This window comes from Anabrus simplex, chromosome 2, assembly GCF_040414725.1.
Source record: "Anabrus simplex isolate iqAnaSimp1 chromosome 2, ASM4041472v1, whole genome shotgun sequence".
Taxonomy (NCBI): Eukaryota; Metazoa; Arthropoda; class Insecta; order Orthoptera; family Tettigoniidae; genus Anabrus; species Anabrus simplex.
The window spans coordinates 775,407,296-775,426,851 of NC_090266.1; the positions used below are offsets into that span (position 1 = coordinate 775,407,296).

Here is a 19,556-nt window from a genome sequence, read left to right on the forward strand (position 1 = left end):
AAAAAATTCGGTCCTCTAAATCACACGAAAAGTCTGGATTGCTTCACGTGTTTCCACATTTCCTCTGAACCCGAACGGATCTTCTTCCAACTCAGCTTCAACTCGTCTTTCCATTCTTCTTTATATAATGAGAGTTAAAATTTTGCAAGCGTGAGATACTAAACTAATGGTGCTGTACTTTTCACACTTGTCAGCGCCTGCTTTCTTGGGAATAGGTATAAAAATATTCTGTCTAAAATCGGATGGCATTTCTCCTGTAATATACGTCTTACACACTAAATGGAATAACCTCCTCTAAGGTAATTCTGAAGGTATGTCATCAATCCAGGTGCCTTGTTCCTAATTCGGCCTGTAATGCTCTGTCGAATTTTCCCGAATGCAGAGCTTGGTTCCACATTCATAGCGTCCACTCCGCTCGGTTTCGATGAGACTGTATCTTAAACAACTTTCAATCATAGTTTATATGAATCATTCAATGAAAGTTATAAAATGGCACGGAGAAATTCAGTTGGATGGATCTGTAGTAAACAATACTAAATCTTAATGGCAGACTGTGCTGACAGCTTGCAGTTCGTAATCTTCGAGCTTGAGAGAGTATGGAGTGGAAATGGAAATGAGCGTTTCCAAGATTAAAGTTAAAGTGATAAATAACTCGCCTGAGAGACAGTTTATTTGCTTCATTACTCAATACTCGTCAGTAATGTGGTGGTCAATACTTAGTACATCTTTTTTCTCATTCTTCGATCCTTTACTAGCCTCTCTTCCATTAAATGGAAAAATTGAGAACAGATCTATCATGATGTAGTTTACCGTGAGGTGTGCGTTTTCTTTTTTTCAGTTCAATCTCTTTTAAAACAAAACTTTCTGCCGTTTCTGCAATTCATCCAGTTATTCTATTTCTTTCAGAACGCCGAGAGGAAGCATCGTACTGAGGTGTATGTTCTTCTCGTCACCGAAGAACTTCCAGAGTGGGAGGATTCCAAAGTTATGGGTAAGACTTTTAAGAATCAGTGGTTTAATTCGCGAAAGACCAGTACGTAATTATGAAAAATTTGTCTCTAAAACTGAACAACTAATTTATTTACGGGGTGACTAGTTCCAAGTTGGTAGGTTCGACACTGGCTCAGTCCGGTGGTGTTTGAAGGTATTCAAATACGCCAGCCTTTTGTCGGTTGGTTTACCAGCATGTAACATAACTCCTGCGGGACAACATTCCGCTCTCTCGGCGTCTCTGAAAACGGTAAAGTACTTAATAGGCCATAAAACAAATATTAAAAAATATTGATTTCTTCTTGGATCCTTCTACCTTCCAAGGGAACTTCGTGATCGAACCTCGTCAGATTCTAATTTAATAAACGTTCATGCTAAGCTCTTGAAAGCAAGAATAAGAAATTGCAGTGAAAAGTAACCTAAGTTACTTCTGAACTGTGATCTCGAGTGGAGTGTTTCTTTACACTTAGGGCATGAAAAGTAGCGATTGCTTTTTTCAGACTGGAAAAGCTGCGTGTCTAGGTAACGTACTACTCTCGAAGTAAACTGCATCGACTTTGGTTCCTTAATTGAATAATTAATTGTAAGAAAAGGCCATTGTGTGTCTTCGGTGGTGTAGTCCCCCTGCCCCATTTGTACCAGCCACTCACTGTATATGAACGTTATTCTTTCAGTGCTGAGCATACATCATTTAGTTTTGTTAGTAGTCAGATTACCAGATAGGTCTCTCAGGTGCAGCCCTAGTCAAATCGAAAACTTTTAAACTTTTACAAGTAGAATGGAAATGTCAATTGAGTTTGTGTCTTTACAAACGTAAACATATTCTACGTCATGCGCTATATCGACTGGTTAAAGGTGTTGCTACACAGAGCGCTACGAACGCGATGCACGCTACGTACACGATGGTCGCTATGCGGACAGAAACATACCTACCTTTCTTCACAATGTGCCTGGCCACACAAGTTCCATACGCTACCTTCGTTTTTTCGATACGTTAGCAGAGTCGGGGAGTGTATGATTCTCGGCTACATTTGGACAACGTCGCGCTGGATGGTCCTGCGCACTGGACTACATAGCTGCAAAGTGTATTGCGCGTCTGATCCTCGTCGGTCATTTTCCACTCTACTTACAACCCGTGTTATTACCTCTCATTCAGCGCAGTATTCGCTTATTTAAAACTGACCCTTTAATTGATTTTTAAGTTTAACTTCATCATTACGTAACTGCTTTATCAAGTGATTAAATTTACAAAACTTTGTTCTCTGTATGTTCACGCCAGGCACCCACTTCCTTTTACGCTGTACGGAAGGTAACAACAATAGCTCATCGTCGGAGTCATCATTGCTCACCCATGGCACACTGTCAGCCAACATCTCGGCCAAGACTAAGCAGTCCCGTAAAAGCATAGCTTTCTGTGTGGTATTCATCTCGTGCGTAGCGAACATATCGTCTCGTTCTGTGTCGACTCAGCTTAAGACACTCGAATCGCCCAGCTCCGTATCTGTCCCCAGCTTATTTGTATTTCATTCATACTGCCATAGAATGAACGTTCTGCGATGGCTAAGCAATTTATATACCTATGTACGTTTTTAACAAACACTCTGCAGAGTTCAAACTCGTGACCAGATAAACATATTCTATATGATTGTACGAAACGGGTAAGTCGACAGAAGAAAAATACCTTTTGTTGTGAAATTTCACTAAAATATCTTTGATTGTAGGAGATCTATCATAATTCATAATAATACGAGAATTAACGGCTCGAGCATTCAAGCTCAGTCTCATTGAACCGTTAGCTTTTTCCAACGTATACCAGTGGATTTGAAAATGGTGTCAGTATTTTAGAAATTATATCTTTTCCCTCTATTTCACGGATGACTTCTCAACCTTTGGATAGTACTTGTTCGGTGTTGGATATGGCCTTTGTTTGAAAGGTGTCCCCAGCTGTTAACCACAATGTCATACTTGAAATTAGGAATCTTCTCTGGCGTTGGCCCAAATACTGTATTATGATGGCTGATGATTCCTTGAACATTTTTCTTGTCATCGTCCCCAATCATGGCCTCATCCGCTTTCTCCGTAACATTTTCCTCAAATCTCTCCTCGTTTTTTATTTCCAAGGCAGCGACTATAGCCTCAGTTTCGAACCAATTCCATCGCTTTGTTCTTACCATTGATTATTCTACTTCTTCGTCTTCCGGATGCATTTCTGCGAGCCAAACTCTTCTCTATTAACAGCTGCTGGTCCGTTTACGTAAAGATCTTCTAGATTGTTCTGGTCCCTAAACCGAATGACGTTACATCCTAAGTCAATAATGGCTTCGTGTTCTCGTGGAAAGTCGGCTCTTAAAATGAGGTTATATTCCATCTTCTTGAGAATTATGCAAGGAGGAGACATCCGGATTTCCAATATTAATGTCCAAATATGTCTGACTTCTGAAAATTGTAGATTCTCTGCGATGATACCCTTTACTTACGGTGCACTATGTCATCTGGTATGGGCTAGAGCATTTTTTTCTATTGGCTTTACGTCGCACCGACACAGATATGTCTTATGGCGACGATGGGAGAGGAAAGGGCTAGGAGTGGGAAGGAAGCGGCCGTGGCCTTAATTAAGGTACAGCCCCAGCATTTGCCTGGTGTGAAAATGGGAAACCACGGAAAACCATTTTCAGGGCTGCCGACAGTGGGGTTCGAACCTACTATCTCCCGAATACCGGATACTGGCCGCACCTAAGCGACTGCAGCTATTGAGCTCGGTAGCAATTTTTGTTACTTTCATTGATCTGTCTCTGTCTTATCCTTGGCTTTGACAATATGAAAGTGACTGAGGTATGAGCGATGCTAGTAATGCAGTTCCTTCTGCAGCCAGTCCCTGCTATGAATGGTGTGAAAATGTTGCTCATAGCATCGGTTGATGCATGCATTTCAGTGGGCTTGACAGACTGATATGTAATTCCAACTTTTGGCTCGGTGAGGAAAGCAACGGGAAACTACCTCGCTCCTCATTTCCCTAGTACGCCTCTTCAGTAATGCCTAGGCCATCTATGACAGCTGATGGCGGAGCTGTTGAGGATCCAACCAGCCTTAGGACTGAAGACTGAACATACATATACCTTTTACTTTAAAACTTGAAATTGGGACGATTGTATGTGGATTCGAGACTGTAACTCAGATATTAGAGCCTGGGAGACAACACATACACTAGCACCTATGTACAGTAGACACCCAACTCTAAAACTGATATTTCTTTAATAATTTTCTTGTTAAGTTTAATTGGATCTTCGAGTCAGTCATCTGGTTGTACTACCCATGCATCTGTATCTACAACCATCCAACTGGAATAAAAAGAATGGTAGCCCCGCTAGATAACTAATAATTACGTTTTTCGGACGCTTCGCCATTCGCGTCAAAATTTGGTGCGTACGAGTTTAAACTTCTGCCCAATCGTTCTTCCTTATGGGCCAGCAGTTCCATGCTCTCCGTCCTTTCACACTCCCTGCACCTGCATCTTGCCGTATAGGACCCTTCCGTTATTCCTGACCATGGGACCGATTATTTCTCTCCAATTCTTGGATATAACTTCGTGTTTCCTCGTTCCTTTCATTCATTTCTTCATAAAAGCTCTTTGATCCTACATTCCGGTTGTCTTGTGGTCTACTTTCCCAACGTGGATATGACGTACGCTGCACTCCGAACTACCGTACTCTCGGACGATACACAAAACTTTAAAATATTTTATCCTGTCGATATGGTGTATAGTTCGTTCCGTCTGCATGCTGTGGTCTAGGTCCGTTCCACTTTCTTCCGGGTCATATCCCTTGGATACACATCGCTCGGGTTCCGTGTCTGGTCCCTCTGCCCTGTATTAGTTGCTTGATTTCGGTGTCTGGGTGGACTAACATCTGAAGTCGAGCCATCTACATGTACGGCTTCGCTTCGTTGACTTCTCGAGTGACCAGAATTTGAGGTCTGATACAAATGCCTCATTGCCAATTTGGCTTCTACGGCTGCTTTAACGTTCGCCGCAACCATCATTCTTTGAACGTCGGTATGAAGTTGCTTTTGAATAGCGGCTATAAGCTCCGCTTACGACGGAAGGCTGTCCAAACTCCCTTAATTTGAGACGCTGCGAAGTGAAATATTCTGCGTACCGAGATGGTGTGGTAGCAGCTTATCTCTTACAATATAATAATTAACGAAGGTTCTGGTGAGTTTCGAGTCCCCAGTACCTCTGAAAAAATGCCTTAGTGAACTCTTGTTATGAGTCGAAGTAGTATTTAAAAGCTCTGAACCAAACTTAAAATAGGATCGTCCTAAAACTGCTCCACTGTTTGCAACTGTCGGTCTAGATCAGGGCCATCCAGTGATTGCGTTCGGAGAGCGCCGCCGCGCTCGGGGAGCACTGGGCAGTCAGACTAGCTCTCCTTCCCCTATCACCATTACACTGTGGCAGCGAGGAGACCTGAGACGGACGGTGTTCGGATCGCGCTGACTAAATACGTACGTACAGTCGTGCTGCCGACGGCTTTTGTGGGATAGGGCTGTTTTGCCATAACATATATACCGCATATACAAATTGAATGATACTCCGATGTATGGATTGTGCAGGAAACGAACTCAAGTATTAAGTAAAGAATAATGTGATTTATTCAAAACTGAAATGTTAACATATTTGAGAGGAATATTCAACAAAATTTTACAAACATGAACAGACAGTACAGACTTTGAGTGACTTTTGCTCAGTCGTTTTTACCAGCGTTTAGTTTTAGAGCAAACAATCTTCTCCAAATTGGGTACTATATTTCTGGACACAGAAATTCTTAAAAGTCTCTATTGCTCATATTTGCACGATGTTTACTTTTGGTAAGCTTAAGAACCGAAAAGAAACGCTCACAAATGTTCGTTGAGCCGAACATTGACAGTACTTTACATGCATGTTTATACAAAAGGGGGTATTCATCTTGCGGAAAGCCGGTGTAAAATTCGAGACGAACATTGCAACTGCTGTTCAATCAACTCTAATTGAAATAGCTGTGGAACACTGTCCGCAGTAAGAGAAAATGGTCGATCAAATATATCTAACAGCGCTCGGAGTTCTGGTTATTCTGAAACTCTCTTTTTGAGCTCTTCTTGCAATTGGCGAATTACCTGCAAGTACTTATCAAAGTCGACACCCTCTTTCACTGTTTCAGGCAATGGAAAATGTCCTGTGTTCCTTGCACGCAACTGGTTTTCCCAAAAAATCTATTTTATTTTGAACTCTTGAATTTTTCCACCAAATCGCAGATATTGTGCTTTTTGCCCTAAAGCGAAGTGTTCAATGTATTAACATGGGCAGTAATGTTACTTAAAAATGCCAAGTCCTCCACCCACTTGGGATTACGCAAAAGAATTTCGGCCCTCCCTTTCATGTCACAAAAGGTATATATTTCCTTCTGCAGGCAAAAAACACGAGGAAACACCTTCGCCCTACTCAGCCATCTTACTTCTGCATGGTACGGGGTATCCGGATACTCCGCTTCGATGTCATCCAAGAACTCTTTGAATTGACGGTGCGTGAGTCCATGAAAGCGAAGGTAATTTCCCATTCGCACAACTGTTCCCATTACGTCTTTAAGCTTTGCGACTTTTGCACAGATTGCCTCCTGGTGTATCAAGCAATGGATCGCCCCCATTAGGATATTACCGCTCTCAGCCACTTTTAATTTTATATAGCTGAGGAACCCCGTGCGTAGACCACCGAAAGCAGGAGCTCCATCCGTCGCTGCACTCGTCAACCGCCCCATTTGAATACCGTTGACTCAAAAACACCCTCCACAGCTTGGAAAATATCGAAACCGGTAGTGATATCTTTGAGAGCTACCAAGTCTAGGAAATCCTCGGTGACCCGAAGATCGTCATCCACCCCTCGAATAATAATAATAACGAGCTGAGCTGTGCCCGCAATGTCAGTTGATTCGTCGAGGGCGATGGAAAATGATACTAAATTTGCTGCCTTCTCCATTAATTACTGTTCTAAATCAACGGCCATATCGTCTATTCTGCGAGCCACAGTTTGAGGAGAGATACTGTCAAATTTCTCAACTAGCTCCATAGGACAAATACATACCGCCGCGTCCATTAGACACTCCTGGATTAAATTCCGTTTCACGAAGGCTTCCCACCTTTGGCAATTCGCATTGAACATTTGTAGCTTGCTCGTAAAATGGGTCCACCGACCTCATTCTCCTCTATCTCCTGTTGGACAAAAATACGGCAAGTCACAATTTTAGTGTTCTTTAGATAATTAAATCATTTCTTCATTCCCGTTTGTAAACAAGCATTTCAAAATTAAAACATTAATACTTACAGAATAGCGCTGCTTGAAATTTTCTTTCAATCTCACACACGCTCTTTATCGGCTCCACTTGGAGGAGTCCAATCGGTTAGATATCTTGTAGTTGAGGTAATGATGCCATGATGATGTGTTAACCTAACCTCGTTACGAGGAACGGTAACGTAACGTCGGACAGGCTCTTTACGGGCTTCCCTTGGAGGAGCCGAACTGATGAGGTGACTTGTAGGTGTGGTCAAGTCGTGTGTTAACCTATCCTTGGCCACGAAAGGTAACCTGACCTCACGCAGGCTCTTTGCAGTCTCCCCTTGGAGGAGTGGTGGAGCTATGTAGCCACAGCGCGGGCGATTTAAAATGCAGACTGTTGGCTAAGAGTGCATGACGTTACAACCTAACGTGTGTAGGTGTAACCTTTGTGACTATTACTCACTGATATAAGATATTAAATTGAAGTAAAATGAAAAAATATTAAAATATTCATGAAATGAAATGCTCAATCGTCGGACTATGAACTCACACTTGGTTCTTATCTGATTACTTACACATACAATTACTGATGGACGCCAGCTACCACTCAATGCAGCAGTAATAGAATTGATTATCTCTAGGATGTGAGGTAATAAGCTTACTTAAACAGCATAAGATATAGGTTCTAGGAAAAGGAGATTGCCGTTTTGTTTCCCCGTTAAATTTTAGGTTATCTAATTGTACTATTGAAATAAAACGATAAATCAGTATAATATTCAACAAAGTATATTATTTAAATTTTGTTTTAAAATAGTAAGATTTGCTGCGATAAAACAGATGGGAATATGAGATGAGAATATAAAGTTATATAAGAAATTTATCCCTCACTGGTTCACATAACAGTACCTTCAACACTTTGGGTGTAATTACGACGTATTCCTTGGTGTCATCTGTAGGTATCACAAGCCTAATTTGGTGATGTATCCTTTTTGTTTCACTGACGAGTTATAGCATGGCTTGAAATTAGATTCACACTTGGCAATCAACTTTACAAGTAATTCACTGATAAATGTTAGTCTGAATTACGACGACTCAATATTCGGCTGTCACCGCAGACACAAAAACTCGACCGAACAGATATATACGGAACACACTCCGAACATTTAATCCATATGGTGACTGACGACTAAGTATCCACGTGACTGCTGAAATGAAATGGCGAATGGCTTTTAGTGCCGGGAGTGTCCGAGGACATTTTCGGCTCGCCAGGTACAGGTCTTTTTGATGTGACTCCCGTAGGCGACCTGCGCGTCGTGGTGAGTATGAAATGACGATGAAGACGACACATACACCCAGCCCCGTGCCAGTGAAATTAACCAATGATGGTTAAAATTCCTGACCCTGCCGGGAATCGAACCGGGGACCCCTGTGACCAAAGGCCAGCACGCTAACCATTTAGCCATGGAGCCGGACCATGTGACTCCTCCTTCTCCATCTCATTGACTGACTACTACCATCTCAGTAGTACTTTGTATGGCAAGGCTCTGCATCCATCTAACTTCATGGCAAGTCTCTCCATTCATCTCCTTCCAATCAACTTCTTCCAACTAACTGAACTCTCCATCTGACTGACCGACTGAGACCTCTCCATCCAAATGACTGCCGCTGTAATATACAGCTTATTATATATATATCCACTAGGTGACACCCACACGTAATCTCTAAAAATAGCAATGATGTCACGCCCACCCAAGTCAAAGTGTTACAGGTTGTAGTGAAATAGCCTAAGGCGACTAGGTGCTTTCCTGAATATGAGCTCATCGCTTAATGCATACAATAACAGGGCGATACCTCAACAGTTATGCTAGCAGTATTGCAACATGTGTTGCAATGTTTAAAAAATACATACATACATACATTATCATTATAGACTGTTATGCCTTTCAGCGTTCAGTCTGCAAGCCTCTGAGAATTTACTAAACGTCGCCACAATCCTCGATTTGCAACTAGTGTTGTGGACTCATTTAGTTCTAAACCTCTTATTTTTAAATCGTTAGAAACCGAGTCTAACCATCGTCGTCTTGGTCTCCCTCTACTTCTCTTACCCTCCATAGCAGAGTCCATTATTCTCCTAGGTAACCTATCCTCCCCCATTCGCCTCACATGACCCCACTACCGAAGCCGGTTTATGCGTACAGCTTCTTCCATCGAGTTCATTCCTAAATTAGCCTTTATCTCCTCATTCCGAGTACCCTCCTGCCATTGTTCCCACCCGTTTGTACCAGCAATCATTCTTGCTACTTTCATGTCTGTTACTTCTAACTTATGAATAAGATATTCTGAGTCCACCTAACTTTCGCTCCCGTAAAGCACCGACCGCTGTAAAGATTGTTTCATCTGGGAGCTGACTTCCTTCTTACAGAATACTGCTGATCGCAACTGCGAGCTCACTGTATTAGCTTTACGACACCTTGATTCAATCTCACTTACTATATTACCATCCTGGGAGAACACACAACCTCAATACTTCAAATTATCGACCTGTTCTAGCTTTGTATCACCAATCCGACATTCAGTTCTGTTGAATTTCTTACCTACTGACATCAATTTAGTCTTCGAGAGGCTAATTTTCATACCATACTAATTGCACCTATTTTCAAGTTCCAAGATATTAGACTGCAGGCTTTCGGCACAGTCTGCCATTAAGACCAAGTCGTCAGCTTAGGCCAAACTGCTTACTACATTTCTACCTAACTGAATCACTCCCTGCCATTTTATACCTTTCAGCAGATGATCGATGTAAACTACGAACAGCAAAGGTGAAAGACTACAGCCTAGTCTAACCCCTGTAAGTACCCTGAACCAAGAACTCATTCTACCATCAATTCTCACTGAAGCCCAATTGTCAACATAAATGCCTTTCATTGATTTGAATAATCTACTATTCATTCCATAATCCTCCAACATGGCGAACATATTTTCCCTCGGTACCCTGTCATATGCTTTCTCTAGATCTACGAAACATAAACACAATTGCCTATTCCTCTCGTAGCATTTCTCAATTACCTGGCGCATACTGAAAATCTGATCCTGACAGCCTCTCTGTGGTCTGAAACCACACTGGTTTTCATCCAACTTCCTCTCAACGACTGATCGCACTCTCCCTTCCAGAATGCCAGTGAATACTTTGCCTGGTACACTAATCAATGAGATACCTCGATAGTTGTTGCAATCCTTCCTGTTCCCTTGCTTATAGATAGGTGCAATTACTGATTTTGTCCAATCTGAAGGTATCTTACCAACACTCCACGCTAATTTTACTACTCTATGAAGCCATTTCATCTCTGCCTTCCCACTATACTTCACCATTTCAGGTCTGATTTCATCTATTGCTGCTGCCTTATGACAATGGAGTTTATTTACCATCCTTTTCACTTCCTCAAGCATAATTTCACCAACATAATTACCCTCCTCCCCATGAGCTTGGCTGTTCGCAACACCACCAGGATGATTTCCTTTTACATTGAGAAGATGTTCAAAATATTCCGTCCACCTCTCCAGTGATTCCCTGGGATCTATTATGTGTTCACCTGAATTACTCAAAACACTGTTCATTACCTTTTTCCCTCCCTTCCTAAGAATCTTTATTACTGTCCAGAAAGGTTTCCCTGCTGCTTGACCTAGCCTTTCCAGGTTATTACCAAAATCTTCCCATGACTTCTTTTTGGTTTAACAACTATTTGTTTCGCTCTGTTTCTTTGATCTACGTACAAATCCCTGTCTGCCTCGGCCCTTGTTTGGAGCCATTTCTGATAAGCCTTCTTTTTATGTTTACAGGCTGCTCTCGCTTCATCATTCCACCAAGATGTTCGTCTTTTCCCATCTTTACACACAGTTGTTCCTAGACATTCCCTTGCTGTTTCTACTACAGCATCCCTGTATGCCTCCCATTCGCTTTCTATATCCTGAACCTGCTTACTGTCTACTGTTTGAAACTTCTCACTAATCATATCCACGTACTTCTGTCTAATTTCCTCGTCCTGGAGATTTTCTACCCGTATTCGTTTGCAGACAGATTTCACTTTCTCTACCCTAGGCCTAGAGATACTTAGTTCACTACAGATCAGATAGTGGTCTGTATCGACGAAAAATCCGCGAAAATCTCGTATATTCCTAACAGATTTCCTGAATTCAAAGTCTGTTAAGATATAGTCTATTATGGATCTGGTACCCATAGCCTCCCATGTGTAGCGGTGAATAGCCTTATTCTTGAAGAATGTATTCGTAACAGCTAAACCCATACTAGCACAGAAATCCAGCAAACGCTTCCCATTCCCATTAGCTTCCATATCTTCCCCACATTTACCAATCACCCTTTCGTATCCTTTAGTTCTATTCCCAACTCTCGCATTCATATCGCCCATTAGCACTATTCTATCCTTGCTGTTGACCCTGACCACGATGTCACTCAATGCTTCACAAAATTTGTCAACTTCATCCTCATCTGCACCCTCACATGGTGAATACACGGACGCAATTCTTGTCCTAATTCCTCCAACTGACAAATCTACCCACATCATTCGCTCATTTACGTGCCTAACAGAAACTATGTTGCGTGCAATGGTATTCCTGATAAAGAGCTCTACCCCAGACTCTGCCCTTCCCTTTCTAACACCCGTCAAGTACACTTTATAATCTCCTATCTCTTCCTCATTATCTCCCCTTACCAGAATATCACTTACTCCTAGAACATCCATATGCATCCTCTTCGCTGACTCAGCCAGTTCTACCTTCTTTCTTCCATAAGCCCTATTAATATTCATAGCTCCCCATCGAATTCCATTTCGTTCGCCAAGTTGTTTCCAAGAAGTCCCTCGCCTGTCAAATGGGAGTGGGACTCCGATACTCCCATAGGTCCGAGGCTTGCTTAAAATGTTCTGGAGCTCGGTAAATTCATGAAGCAGGATGCTACCCTACTTGCACATAGTCCAAGTGGGGATCTCTCTTCTAACGGGTTATGGACCACCGGTGGATTGTATAGTCCTAGCCGCCTGAGCACAAGGTGGGCCATGACTAAGAATATGTCCGAGATGCCCACTCCCATTCCATAGCAACTGGTATCCCGACACTCAGGACCACTTACTAGGCCACTCAGCCGTTGCCCATGGTTCACGAACTAGGACGTGACTACAGTAACCCACAAACACACACGCGCACACGCACACGCACACATATATATATATATACGCAATAAATTAAATACAATAAAGCAAGCGATAATAAATTAATACATAGCGCAGTCAGGTTATAGAATCGAATCGAACAATAATAGTTACAATAATAGTAATGATAATAATAATAATACAGATACAATAATAATGTTACAGATAAGATAATAATAATAATAATAATAATAATAATAATAATAATACAGATGAATACTTGTAACGGGATTTGAACCGTTACACCTTACAGGCCCTGGTTTCAATCCCTGTACAAGACCGTTAACCTTACAAACTTCATGTTTGATGTCCATGTGTGAAGCTCAAACTAACCAGACAATTTAGCGGCTATATATGAGATATTTCAGGGTCTCGGATCCGAGCTGCTGTGGAGTCAAATACGCTAGCGTTTGAGCTGATGCGTATCGCTATGTCTTTTAGTGTCTGGAACACTCAATTTTAGATTTTAACTTTAGAGCTTATAGATTTGAACTGTGGAGACTTATATAGTGCCTAGCGTATTCTTTACGTCACTTAGAGACCAAACCCTTGTGTTATAGAACACATTAGAAACTATAATTTATTTTTGCAACTATGTCTAACGCGTGTAACAAAGTAGCGGGACTGATCATGTGTCTTACTATGGTCACGCTGGTTTGACATGCAGTGATCACGTGGACGTGGTTATGCATGTTTAGAATTGTTCACTAATAGGCACTCTCTCTCTATATTAGCCCATTAGACTATCTTGTGCAGGTTTTTTCTATTGTGTTTTAAGAAATAAAATATTCGCTTTCTGGGTTTGGGATTCGAATCTTATGCAGCGTGCATGATGCAACTAATTACTGCTTCGTATCCGCTTGAGCCCATAAGGCGAACAACGGATAGGTAATGAAGAGAGGACTAGAAAGTTTTCAGCCTACATTTTCTTTAATATAAAATGCCGACATCTAAGAAAACATGCGGTAGGTGCGAAGAGGCGAAGGGAATGAAATAAGTACTTTTTAAATTTAACGAATTAGTTATTGTGTAATTATTTGCAAAACTATGTTAAATATTACCGGTTTTACTACAATCCTTGTAATGTCGACAAATTTGCTATACTCCTTAACATCTTACTGTGCAGAGGTAGCATGCTCGAGAAATTGTGAAGCCCCTGCAACATTCAAATGAAACGAACTATTTCTTGTTTACGTAATTAAGTTTTCAAAATATATTATACGATGCATGTTATGCTTTGCAAAGAAGTTGTTGCTGTTCTTACGTTGATGTCATCCTTTTGTTAGTTTCTTTCAGAATCGTCATCATCTACTGTAAAGAAGGGTGAAAGTTCACGCATACTCTGTACATAGTTTACAATCGTCGGATTAGATCCATCCCAATCAATACGATTTTCACTTCGGTGCTTGTAATTTAGTCGACAGAGTCTGCATGTAGCTACATCGATTGACACCTTACTGTGGATAGGTAGCGTGTCCCAAAAAATATCTTCATAAGGAGCACCGAATGTAGATAAAAAGGCTGGTGGTAAACACTGAATCAGCTGATTTGGCATCTGATACAAGGTTCTGTGTTTATAGAACATCATAATAGCCTCACTTACTTGAGAGAGTTAAATAAGATGTAGCGTATTAGTTTCGCTGCTAGACAAACAGGTTGCACATCCACTCTTTTGTTTGTTACCAAGACGATTCTCTGTAAACGTGCAGTATTTTTCTTCTTTCTGGTCGGTGTAGAAGCACATTGATAATCATGATGTAGGCCTACCAATCTGATTTAGTGAGCTTCCGATCGCAAAGAGTGGAATACACTTTATGCCGGTTGACAGCAGGCTTCTGTTGACGGGAGTACAGGGAGGTTGCGCCACGCGAAGTGTCTTGTGCGGATGCTCTGGGCCCCTTTCTACACCTGATGGAGTGGAGTGGCGTGGAAAGCAGTGGATCCTGTCAAAGGCGCCTAAGGCGTGAGGTTGAGTCTTTTTTCAGAAGTGCATGGGTTCAGGTAGTAGAATAAAAATCACAGAAGAGCTCTCTGAGAAGGAAGTTATTTGCTCTCCTGAAGGGAGCATAATGGAAGTTGACAGATCTAGGATGACTGGGAGTAAGGCTGGGGTTTCAGTGGAAGACAGAGGTAAAAATAAGTAGAGTTAAAAGTAGAATGTGTAAATATTGACAGAATGTTGAATAATACAGGCAATGAGGGCTTTTAAATTACTACTTGAAGAAATGGACATTCTTGGATTAGTAGAAAGTCCTAAAGATAGATGAACATATAGTATGGATTCAAAGTGGATCACGGATAACTAATAGAGGAACGTCGGGTGGAATTTCGGTATATAATCCACCTATGAGCTTGTATATACAGTATTTGAAGAGAGTGATTTTTTTGTGGAATTTGGCAGCTGAAATTAGACGAACGAGAAGTACGTTTGAACAGGTGGACATTATTCCCATGGAAGATCGTAACGTGTTAACCTATACAGTATAATACGGGGGCAGCAGTACAATGGACGTAGTTGTATGTTGTCGGGATAGTCTGCTAGTTATCGAAGAGATAATAATTAGGGATTGAGCGGAGGCAAATCACATGCCAGTAACTATCAAGCGCAGACAAAAAGTCGGTAGTATAATATAGAATGTGCAAAGAAAAAGACAGTAGTTATGAAGGCACTTAAGGGATAGTGGGCTGTTGAAGGGCAAGTAGCTAGAAACGAATTTTGCGAAAAAATTAAAGCATACAGAGAATTGTTAATAAAGACTAAGTTGAAATGGCATTAAAAGATGGCTACCGACATAAATGAAAATTGTATGGACAAAATTAGCAAGAAAGTATGCGACAAAATACATCAGATAACCAAGAAAAGCTTGGGTGCAGGGGGGAGCAGTATAAGTCATAGTATGAGTATGTGGAAGGTTTAGAATATGAAAATTAACGCACAGATAACCAGAGTAATGGTGTGCTGAAAAGGGAGCAAATTAGGAAATAAAGGAAAAAATGGTTGCTAGGAGGAGTAAATCCAGTATAGTTAATAAGATAGAATATTTACGAATGATAATATCAGGAAATGGGAAATGGGCTGAACACGCCAAGAGGGCAAAAATGATGAGCGCAATAGCTCTAGCTGATAGTCTACAGGTATACGAATATTAGAAAACCGAATGCCTAATATTGGTTTTAGGATGCAAAGAATTGTATTCATTGATGTGATCAAATCTAACATATTATACGGCTCAGAAATATGGGGCACGGAAAAAAGACACCGCAATGTTTGATTTAATCCCAAGCAGTGGCGGCCGGTCAATTCGTGCTACCGGGCTACAGCACGTAGCTTGGAACTGTAAGGAATAATATTTATGTACAGTACAATTATCCTGGTGCCCTTTCTTTGTTTTGAGTACGATATGAATTTGTGTTTTGTGAAAATCAAGACGAGATCTGTCGAACACCTAGTTCTGTTCTCCCGGGGAACGAGGCTCGTGCTCATGTGAAGTGAGCCCTTGCCTGTAGCCTGAAGGAAGCAATACGCAGGCGCAGCCGAGCTTGCCACACACCCCGTAGCCGGTGGAGTATACCGTAAACCGGGATCAACTTTCACTGATCCCGTCTATAGTTACTTCCCCTCCCGCAAGGGGGTAGAACTGTTCGATGTCTCCTGCTACCCTGATAGGAGGATCGAAATGGCGGTACTGATGTTGAACGTGATACGCGATTCTGCCACTAGAGAGTAACATCGTCTGGGCTCGAAAGTGAAGCGTAAGTGGAGGCAATCCATCGCACACATAATGTTGTTATTAAGGTAACCAAACAATGCTTATTAAAATATCCATCTTCCTTTTGTGTCAAAAATAAGGAATTCGTAGGTGAGTCAAAGAATCTTTGACTGACCCTAAATGTTATCCCGCATTACGATGTAATTTATGCTCGTAATAGGGGAGGTCTCAATGAATCAGTTGGCAGCTCTTTCAGTTGCTTTGTGCTGTTTCAGATCTCGCGGTTATATTGCTGGTGCGTGTTTTTCTATCATTGTGTTAGTGCTAAAGTTCATACGGAGATTTATCAAATTATTTATCCACTGCAATGTATATAAAATGAAATTAAATTTGTGTTCCTAGTGAGGATCTACACTATATTCCATTTGCACCGATGTAAGTTGGGAAGTGAGTATACAACACGAATACTATGGTCAGTTTAATGAAAGGCCCATTTTCTAGGAGAACGGTAGAAGAAAATGTGAACATAAAAATTATAGGTCGTCCCTTTTCAGTCTGAAATTCAACTCAGAAGACTTCGAGCGGGAAAAATTCCAGTTATATCAGGCATTTCAACTGTAAAGTCTACGATGATAACAGTTGGATATGTGGTTGTGATGTAAGAAATGCTTCGTTTTGTTTTCCTTGCGTCTTATTTGGAAGATAATGATATCTGGAGTACGAATGGTGTGATAGATCTGAAAATAAAGGAGTGTTCTTGGGATTAGTTGATTTCATGAGCAATTTATACAGTGCCATTAAGGAACACATGGAAGCCAATAAGGTACCGGTATTTAAGGGCACATCAAAAACCATCCAGAATGAATTGCTAGACTGTATGCTGGAAGTATGCCGAGAAAACATACTGGAGGAAGTACTTAACACTAAATACACTACTATCACGGCAGATTAAACTACTGACGTCTCTGAAGAGCCACAGTTGGCAATTGTGTTCAGATACATATTAACTGGCCAACCACTTGAAAGATTTGGGGGATTTTTAAATCCAGGCGGACAAACCGCAGATGCAATATCTGAGTGCATACTGCAGCAGGTCAATAGTAATTTTCGGGTTAATCCAGAGAAAATTATCGCCTAAACTTACAATAGAACATCTGTGATGAGTGGTGAAAGAGGTGGAGTTCAAAGGATAATCAAAGCTAGCCAATTACGTTCACTGCTACGCCCACCAGCTCAACGTCGTATTTGAACACGCAGTCTCTCAAAATCAAGCTGCGCGCGTATTTTCTGCAGCCTATCTGCATTTCCTGCATTTTTTCGAAATCTCCTCAACGTCTGGCAGCTTTGGAAAAAGTGATAGTACAACGAATTCCAGGATGTTCATCAACAAGATGGAACTTCAATACTAGAACCGTCGATGTCGTGTTTGAAAACAAAGATGCTTTGTTGACCTGGAAAAGTCGAAATCTGTAAGGGCAGTTCAAGAAGCACGTGGACTCAGACACAATTTGGAGGATGAAGAGTTTTTATTTTGCCTGTCCTTCTTTCACAGAATAATGCCTCATGTGGATATTTTGTACTCCCAAGATCGACAGATGCAATCAAAATAGGGAATGCTGTTGGCATTTTTACGAAGGCTGTTGCTTCAGTCAGGGATTCTGTCGATAAAATTGCAAATGAAGTTTCTTAAAAAATGCCACAAAGCAAAAGACGCAGAACTGAATCCTACAGGACGGCTGATGTTAAGGATGTTTGTGATCGAATCACTGAAGAGCAAGTCTTAGATTTGAGTATGTTTCTTATTTAGAGGTTGCAAATTTATTCGATTCGATTAATTTTAGCGAATATTCAAAACAGTTCCATGTAAAAGGAGTTAACACCGTGCGTGACGTATACAGACTCCCAGACAAGAATAGACTAATGACTGAGCTTAGCGTTCTGTATGAAGGAACTGATTTCAGAGAAACTGACGGTGCAGTTCCCTTGCTTCAACTCATCCTGCAAGATACCTTCGCCCAAATAACAGAATCACTCAGGATTTTGATAACTATTCCAATGACCACTTCAGAACCGGAAAGATGCCTTTCTAGTCTTAAAAGGATTAAAAAGTTCCTTCAAATAGTATGTGTCAGGAACGGTTGAATGCGTTAGCGATGCTATCAATCGAGAAAATGCTTATCTCGGAAATAATTAACTTCAACTAAAAGGTGATTGACAAGTTTTGCAGAAAAGAAGATCGCTGTATGGACTTCATATTGCGCCATTAGGGGAGTAAAAGCAATATTTCTCGAATGAATTATTTATCTCGTAGACAGTTGTCGAAGTATTCATCTGCTTCCAAATTAATGTTGTTTTTGTTTGTTCTGAGTTATAAATTGTGAGAAAAGCTTTGTTGCTAGTTGCTTTATGTCGCACCGACACAGATAGGTCTTATGGAGACGATGGGACAGGAAAGGGCTAGGAGTGGGAAGGAAGCGGCCGTGGCCTTAATTAAGGTACAGCCCCAGCATTTGCCTGGTGTGAAAATGGGAAACCACGGAAAACCATTTTTAGGGCTGCCGACAGTGGGGTTCGAACCTACTATCTCCCGAATACTGGACACTGGCCGCACTTAAGCGACTGCAGCTATCGAGCTCGGTGAGAAAAGCTTTATTATTATTATTATTATTATTATTATTATTATTATTATTGTTGTTGTTGTTGTTGTTGTTGTTAACAAGTTTGAACTATGAGTTGTTCATCATGGCAATATGCAGATTTAAAACAGCGTATTTAGCTTTTTTTTGGTAGCACTTAGGACGAATTTTTCACGAGCCGCCACTGATCCCAAGTAAATTCATTAAGATAATTACAGGTTTACCAAGATGTGTAGCAAATAGTGGTGTAAGATTACTATGTGCGGATGTTAATATAGAGGTGGATATAATTACGAGATTAATAGAATACTGGCTCGTGCTAAAAAGTAGAGGATGAGGAGAAACTTTAGATATAGCTCACCGAAACCAAATGAGGTACCAGGGCGATTACTGGGAGAGTAACTTAAAGCAGATACTGAAAGCAGATAAAGAAATTGGAAGGGGAACTATTAGGACGGAAATCTAGAAGAAAGGAAGGACTGTAGGAAAGGGGTACAGAGAGTAGCAGATATAGAAATACAGATGCAAAGAGCTGAGGGTAAAAATAAGAGAACTCTAGAGGAATTCATGAATACATATCCAGGCATGAGAACTACAAATAATACATTAACAAAAAGAGAATACAGGTTAATGATATGGTGGCTGATGAGGATTTATAAAAGTAAGGCATTAAAAGAAGCTGGGAATACATGTT

General features: G+C 41.0%; 1 protein-coding gene across 1 annotated transcript in view; it reads left to right on the plus strand.

Moving 5' to 3' along the window:
- Positions 1 to 19,556, plus strand: part of Aps (diphosphoinositol polyphosphate phosphohydrolase 1 Aps) — a 465,126-nt gene that overhangs the window by 417,780 nt on the left and 27,790 nt on the right. The window contains exon 3 of the mRNA XM_067141466.2: positions 907 to 991. Coding sequence (XP_066997567.1) covers positions 907 to 991 — 85 coding nt within the window. The remainder of the gene's footprint in view (positions 1 to 906; positions 992 to 19,556) is intronic.